This window comes from Lipotes vexillifer, unplaced genomic scaffold, assembly GCF_000442215.2.
Source record: "Lipotes vexillifer unplaced genomic scaffold, Lipotes_vexillifer_v1.1 scaffold528, whole genome shotgun sequence".
Taxonomy (NCBI): domain Eukaryota; kingdom Metazoa; phylum Chordata; class Mammalia; order Artiodactyla; family Lipotidae; genus Lipotes; species Lipotes vexillifer.
The window spans coordinates 461,671-469,784 of record NW_006794582.1 but is presented as its reverse complement, the minus strand read 5'-3'; the positions used below and the strand labels follow the sequence as shown (position 1 = coordinate 469,784).

At 47.6% G+C, this 8,114-nt stretch overlaps 1 protein-coding gene across 2 annotated transcripts in view; it reads right to left on the bottom strand.

The window, feature by feature from the left end:
* SCUBE3 (signal peptide, CUB domain and EGF like domain containing 3) overlaps positions 1–8,114 on the bottom strand; it is a 34,955-nt gene that overhangs the window by 18,621 nt on the left and 8,220 nt on the right. For both annotated transcript variants that reach the window (XM_007467241.1, XM_007467240.1), the window contains exons 2-3: positions 1,899–2,021; positions 777–902 (exon numbers count right to left, since the gene is read on the bottom strand). In XM_007467241.1, coding sequence (XP_007467303.1) covers positions 777–902; positions 1,899–2,021 — 249 coding nt within the window. The remainder of the gene's footprint in view (positions 1–776; positions 903–1,898; positions 2,022–8,114) is intronic.

Below are 8,114 nucleotides of genomic sequence, written 5' to 3'. Positions count from 1 at the left end.
GAGATGCATCTGTAGGGAAAGCCAAGGAGGTATACGTTTTTTTGCCTTGTTCCTGTCGCATCTCCTGCACCCCTGACTTCTCCCTATCCCTGTCTTCCTGCTCTTACCCCGTCCTACATTCTATCCTTCTATTTGCTCCCTTCTATTCCAGCCTTGTGATTTTGCTACTCTAGCCAAGTTCTTTCCTCTAGTTCTCAGTGGGGAAACTGAAGCCAAGGGCATGGATGACTTAGGGCTCCCCTAAAAGCCAAAAGTTAAGAGTCTGAACCCTAAACCCTAAGGTTAGGGAAGCATCAGCATCCCCCTCCTCCTCATCGTCATCGACATTCCTCCCGTTTATTGAGCACTTACCACGTACTAAGGATTGTACGGGGCTCTTTACACATGTTCTCTCATGGTGAGTCACACAGCAGCCCTTTGAGTGGGATACTACCATCCCTATTGCCCAAGGCTCCATAGCTAGTAAGCTGCAGAGCCAGGATCTGTCTGGAGCCAAATCATCTTCCTACCGTGCTCCACCTCCCATGACTAAGCCCACTACTGTCATATCCTGGCCCTTCCCCTGAGAACACTTTCTAGCAGCATCTCCTTCATGTTTTTCGTCCAGCAGAAGGATTATTTCATCCTCAGCATCTAGGTTCCAGGGGGAGGCTGACTTTGTTTTCTGTTTTGCGGGAATGCAGCTTTTTGTTCACTTTCCTCTTCTTGCCTGGGAATAGAAAAGGCTAAAAACACCTCCTCCTCCACAAGACATGCCCTGCCCCACCCTCGCTCACCCAGACAGTTGTGTCCATCATGTGCCAGGTGGAATCCATCATAGCAGGTGCATCGGTAATTGCCAGGGATGTTGACACAATCGTGCACACAACCTGCATTATCCTCCCGTTCACACTCATCCACATCTGTGGGCAAATAGGAGTTGAGGCAGCTGGACCCACCTGCGTGCCCCCGACTGTCCACCCCTGGGTTCAGCCTTATGGTGGTTTTTTAAAAAATATATAACCTCTGTGTTTGTGTGTGCTTCTGTATGTGTCTCTGTTTCCCATAGTTACTTTCATAGCCTACAAACTATTTTGCATTTTGCTATTTTCATCTAAACTTAAGTCATAAACATTTTTACGTTTCCATCCAGTCTTTCCAATTATCACTGTACGTGGCTGCAAAATATTCCATTGTGTTGCTACATCATAACTTATTAATCCCTTTTCTCTATTGTTAGTTTCCTTCCATTTATTTTTCTATCATAAATGATGTATCAAAAAACATATTCTCCCATATATTGTTTCTTTGAATTTCCTTGGAACAAGTTCCTAAGCATGAAATTCCTGGGTCAAAGAGTATAAATAACTTCAAGATTCCTGCTAGTATGACAGAATCACTTTTCCATTCATAATGTCACCAGGAATGAACGAGTGCACCTTGTGCATTGAAGTCTTAACCAGCACCGAAGGTCATAAATTTAAAATAACATCTCGACTGCTTTAATTTGCGTTGCTTTAATTATGAGGAGATGTGTTTGTTTATAGTATGAATTTCCCCTAGGGTAAATTGCCTGTTCTCATTCTTTTGGGGCATGGCATAAGCGTCTAAAGATGGAGGTTCCAGTGTCAGGGAACCTCAGGCCTTAGTCCCATGATTCTTATCCCCCCACCCGGTCAGGCTGTATGGCCGTGAACTGTTCCCACCAGGGCCTTAGCCAGCATATATGGTGGTGCCTTTGTGCAAATTAGAAAATGACACCCTCTCTGGGAAGAAACAGCTTTCCTCCAGCCCTCTCCCCAAGCCAGCAGGGACTGCAGGCCTTAGTGTAATGTACAGCGTGGCCAACTGAGAGCAGCTCAGTAGGGGTCTCCCCTCTCCGGCAGGTCCCCCTTCTCCAGCTGCCCTCCCAGCCTTACCTTTGCAGTGTTTACCATCCCCTGTGTAGCCAGACTTGCAGATGCACTTGTACGACCGTGGAGTGTTCTGGCAGATCGCATCGATGTGGCAGTTGTCAGTCCCCTCCACACACTCGTCCACATCTGGCAGGGGCAGAAGGAACACATGAGACCCTCTCTTGGTACCTCCCAAGGGGTGTCTTGAAGGTGGTCCCTCAGGGCAAAACCCCCGCTCCTCTAAAATAGAGGGCAGCCCCTCCAGAAGCAGGTGGCCTCCCCTCTGATTTCAGAATCTTTCTGAATTCCTGAAATTCCTGTAATTTCAGGAATTCAGAAAGAACGCCCACTCCCCTCAAAAATACTTAATCCACAATGACAGCTAAAATTCCATCATTTGAAACACTCCTCTTTGATTTAAAAACAAACAAACAAAAAACCTTTGGACTGGGTAGGTAGCACACTTGATTAGAAACATTCAACCTAGGGTGAATTAGTTTACCTTTCTTAGGAGCAGACTTAGAGGGAGGGGGAAGAGAAAGGCATGGGGACAGAGGCCTCTGGGAAAGTGGCAGGGTCCAGCGACTACTGGTAATTTAAGGAGGAAGAAAGGGAGACGGGGCATCTGCGGAATCTTCATCTGCCTCACAATTCTGCTTGAGACCAGGCCTGCTCCCACTTGCCCACCATGGCGCCAAGAATCTTTAAAGGAAAGAAGTTCCATCCTGGAAGATTTGCCTAGGCCCATCCCTCAACAGCAGAGGGACTAGGAGCTGGCAGGGGCTGTGGCACCAGCAACCTGGAGCCTGATAAGTGCAGCCTTTGCGGCTCTCCAGCTGACTCATCCAGGCCCATCCATCCCACCACCCTGAGCTCTTTCATCTAACCCCAGGTGTACCTCGCTCTGACACAAGGTGCTACTCACAGAGCTATGCTGAAGAAGAGGCCACCCAAGATCTAGCAGAAAAGCCAATGTTCAGAAAGGACATAGGAAAGAGAATAATTTATCATCTTTGGGCAAAAGACTCCAACTTCTGGGGCAATGTTATGGTGCCCATAAAGCTGAACCAAAGTAGGTGAAAATGTTTCAGTCAAAAATGCGTTATAATTTAAGGCTGTGGAGGTTTGGAGATGACTCTGACCAGCCAAAAGGAGAGACAAAAAAGTAACATGAAGCAGGATGTGTCGAGTGCCACGAGGGCATTAGAGATAAGGAAAGAGGGTCCCCAACCTTGGCTGCACATCAGAGTCAACTCCCCTAGGAGATACGCAAGTGCTACCTCCAGAAATTCTGGTCAGCTGGTCTGGGCTGAGACCTGGTCATCAGTATTTTTCTAAAGTTACCCAGGTGAGTCTAATATGCAGCCAGGCTTGAGAACCTCCATTAAAGGGAAGATCAGAGGAGGAAGAGACAACTTCTAGCTGTGAACTAGGAAACCCAGGGTAGTGTTAGCAAACTGCAAGTAAAGAAATGGGATTTGAAATCAAGATCATAACTTCCAAGTGTGATCTATGGGTCATAGAATTGCTTGGCTTTTGTTAAAATGCAGATTCTTAGGCCTGATTGCTGACCTATTGAATCCAAATCCTTAAGGTGCCTGATATATTTTTTATTGAATGAATGAATGGATCAGTAATTGCTCCAATTTATAGACACCCATGAGTCCTAGCTTGAAACAGTTAACTGTTCTTTTCTTTTTGATGGCAAGAACTTCCGGGGTAGGACTGAGGCTTCCTGGGGCTAAGAAGGGAACTGAAATTTGGAAGAGTGCCCCCAAACACCTGCCTCAAATCTTCTGGGCTTCTATTCGGCTCTGCACTCTACCCTCCAACCCTCTGACCCCTCTGCAGCAGTCCACCACGCCCAGTGATCTAACTGCTGTAATTCACACTTATTCTCCACCTCCCTCAGGCTCTGCAGTCATGGTATCTGCCTGCTAGCTCACCCTAGGAAGTCATCCCAAAGTGAATGGATGGAGAAGAGGGGGCATAGAATTCTAGTTAATGAGACAGGGCAAGAAGGACCTGTGTAGATAGTAAGAGGCTGCATGGGGCTTCCCTGGTGGCGCAGTGGTTGAGAGTCCGCCTGACGATGCAGGGGACACGGGAAGATCCCACATGCCGCGGAGCGGCTGGGCCCGTGAGCCATGGACACTGAACCTGCGCGTCCGGAGCCTGTGCTCCGCAATGGGAGAGGCCATAACAGTGAGAGGCCCGCGTACCGCCAAAAAAAAAAAAAAAAAAAAGATGCTGCATTGAGAATCAGTTTGTCCAACTGATGAAGAGAAAATGGTACTAAGAAACGTCCTATTGTAGAAAGACAATAATCAGCCAGTCCCAGGTTCAAATCCAGCCCTACCACTCTCTAGGGCGTGTTTTCTGATTCTCTTATTTGTTCCTCTTTAAAATGGGGACGATAATACCTTCTCATGAGAGGCTGTGAACAGCTGATGAGATAATTTGTGTAAAGTACCTAATAAAGTATCAGAAGCTTGAGATGATAATTATGAAATCACTGATTCAGATAACAGGTGCTCTATGACTGTGCTAAGATGGTAGCCACTACGCACATGTGGCTATTTAAATTTAAATTACTTTAAAATTCAGTTCTTTAGTTGTCCTGGCCACAGGCCAAGTGCTCAATAGCCATATGTGGCTAACGGCTACCACAGTGGAGAGCACAGGTGTGGAACATTTCCAACATCACAGGAGGTTCTATTGGACAGCATTGCTTTAGGAGTTCTGAATAAGGGATACCCTGGGCCCGAGCGGACCAAAAAAACTCCCTGAGGAGTGGGACTCAAGTTTGAGTTTTGGAAGTTGGGTGACCACTAGACAGTTAGAAGGGGAAAGGAAATTTCAAGTGGTCAATGCATGAAGAAAGACTAGGCACTCTGAGGTCCAAGTCCTTATTCTCTGTCCCCACATTGGCACATGCCCCCCATGTTGGGGAAAATATCTTTTAACAACTAATTCTAATATTTGAATGGAATCCCAAGTTTCAGATGTTCTTACTGGGTCCCCCGGAGGCAAAGGGACTGGATGATCACCCCCTTCCCTGTGGTAACCCTGGTGAGTCTTAGAGGCAGGTACAGAGCACTGGGCAATGCCAGTGACTAATAATCATCCTGTTCATCCTGCTTTGAGCCCTCTTCCCCTTCTGTGTCTCTCCATCCCTTCCCCTTCTGTGTCTCTCCATCCCTTCCCCAGCGGCCAGGACAACTTGGAAACTCATCTGGAAGCTCCTCCTCTAGGGCCATCTCAGAGGTACATGCTTGTCTCCGAATCAGCTGGGGCTTTACAATAGTCTACATCAGGCTGGGCTCCGAGTTCTTCCGTCTGCCTCTGATTCAACGCTCACCGGTACTAGAGTGGATCCTTATGCTGACTGCAGCAAACCCAGGCTTCCTGGCAGAACCTCTAGACCCTTCAGGCAGTTGGGCTTTTCCTGCCATCTTACCCCTCCCCCTCATTCCCTGCTCATAATACTTATACCTCTCCAACACCTAAACCATTCTACCCCTTCTCACGCATTCACACATCTCATTCTTCACATTTGAAATGCAGTCCTTTCTTTTTTCTTGTAGCCACACTGTTCCCAGCTTCCCAAAACTGGCTCAAAAATTGTCTTGCCAAAAGCTCTTCCTGTTAAGCCCTATTCCTGGTAAGTTCCAGGTCCTAGGGGACTCAGTTTGCCTCAGCTCACTTGCAGCTATTACTGAGTTGCTCTGCTAATGCTTTAAAGCCATCTTGTGTGGCATGTTCAGCTTTCCTCACTTGGCTGGTCACTCACTGAGGATGGAATTATTACTTGGATGGAATCTTCTGAAGCAGAACAAGCCTAAAACAGAGCTCTGAAGTAGGGCCCCAAATTATATCCAGTGTCTCCTTTTGCCAGTTCTTTCAGAGCTCCCCCCACATATGCCCACCCCCAATTTATCCATGCAGGGATCCCTTCAACACCCATGGGCACAGTCTCAGTTCATCCTCTCAGGGTGCAGGTGTTTACTAGCTGGCCTGACAAACCAGGTGATACTGTTGGGCAGGAATTGGTTTAGACCAGTGGCTGCACCCTGGGATTCCCAGGGGACCTTTTAAAAAATGTGACTGGGGACTTTCCTGGTGGCACAATGGTTAAGAATCCGCCTGCCAATGCAGGGGACACGGGTTTGAGCCCTGGTCCGGGAAGATCCCACATGCCGCGGAGCAACTAAGCCTGTGCGCCACAACTACTGAACCTGCGCTCTAGAGCCCGTGAGACACAACTACTGAAGCCCACGTGCCTAGAGTCCCTGCTCTGCAGCAAGAGAAGCCACCACAATGAGAAGCCTGCACACCGCAATGAAGAGTGGCCCCTGCTCACCACAACTAGAGAAAGCCCACGCGCAGACCCAACACAGCCATAAATAAATAAATAAATAAATAAATAAATAAATAAATAAATAAATAAATAAAATGTGACTGACTGTCTGGGCACTCTCTTAGACTAGCTGCATCAGGATCTCCAGGGTGAGTCTCGACTGCTCTCTGTCTTCCTTTCCCAACTCAGATAATGTGATAGACTATTTGCCCAAGCTGGGAAGAGACCAGGGGCAACAACATGACAGAATGTTTGAGAAAAGGGGTTCTGGAGTGATACTGTGTCTGTTCAAATGCCAGCTGCACGCATGTCCTTGTGGTCCTGGGCCAGCCTCTGAACTTGCCGGCTCCTTCCTCTGTAGATGGGAATAATGATAACAGCACCTCCTCATGGGGCCACCATGAGTGTCAAATGAGTTAATACTTATCAAGTGCTTATCAAGTACTTAGCACTGCAGTACAGGCATACAGTAAATGCTCAATAAAGGTCGTTATTTTATTCCTTCTCTCCCACCTTCTCCCCAGTATCCTTTCTGAACCCCTCTCCCCTTCCCCCTTCCCCTTCCCCAAGCCCCATTTGAGGCCTGGTGTGGGGAGATGCGGCACTAGGGGAGCACGTGATGGTACAGGGAATTTGGGGAAGACATATCCTTAAAGGTATCTGTGTCACTGCCTACTCTGCCCATGCTGGGAACTGCCCAAGCAGCAGCTGAAGTGGGTGAGAGGCCAGTTGGGAACCAAAAAGCTGCCCTCCACAATCCTCTGTAAAGGCTGTCCTTTTGTGCCCTTTCCCCCACCCCAGGCACTGGCCTGGATCACAAGCTGAATCAGGGGAGAGTGGTGACTGCAAAGACACCACAGATGAGCCAAGACCTCCCTGCCTCATCTTCTCCTGGCATGAATGCACAGGTCTGTAACGGCAGCAGCTTTTCCCCGCACCATCTGACGCTTCTTCTGGGTTTGCTTCAGCACCTAACACAGCACTGCATAAATTCTGCTAAACAGGGAGGAGGGGTGGGATGAGGTGGGGGATATGAGGGTTAGAGGACAGACTAGAAAAGGTGGAGTATTACAACACGGGCTTAAGCATTAAGATTCCCTTCTGAGGATGGGGAAGCAGGAGGACCCCCAAGGAAACACTTTATCTGCTTCAAAATTTTGCCCAGGTCCAGCTCTGGAATAACCAGGGAAAATGGGCAGGAATGCAGGATGCAGGGAAGCAGATGCCCGTAGGCAGAGTCTACCCCATCTTTACGTTACTACAGTTGTCACCTTACTACTCAGAGGGCCTGGGGGTAGTTGTGGACACATTTGCTGGGCCCATTGCAAAGGTCCAAAGGAGCTTGCTTGGTGTCCTCATGTGCCCACATGGCTGTGGCATCCTTCTTGTCCAGCCAGGATAGCCCAGGATGTTTGCTGTGTCTACCTCATTCCTCTATTTTTCTCTCTTGAAATGCCTCACCATCATTGAGGACCGAGTGTAGGTGCCACTGCTGAGAAGCTACCTTTGACTGGTGCAGCTTTCTCTAATTTTCTCTTTAACTCCAAAGGCATTTACTGTCAGGTTCTCTCATCATCTGACCAATCGCTATCTTGTGATGCCTCTTACATGCTACCTTACACCATTATTTAACTCTTGGTTCCTGTGTATTATCTTCCTATGGAAGCTCTGAGCTCCCTGAGGCCATGGCTTCTGAATCTTTGAAACCTGTACAGCAGCTAGAATAGAGTTGAGCATATTCATTCAACAAATAGTTATTGAGCATTTGCAACATGCCAAGCACTGTGCTAGGCGCTGGGCATTCATCAGCGAACAAGACAGACTAACATATATATATATATATATATATATATATATATATATATATATATATATATATA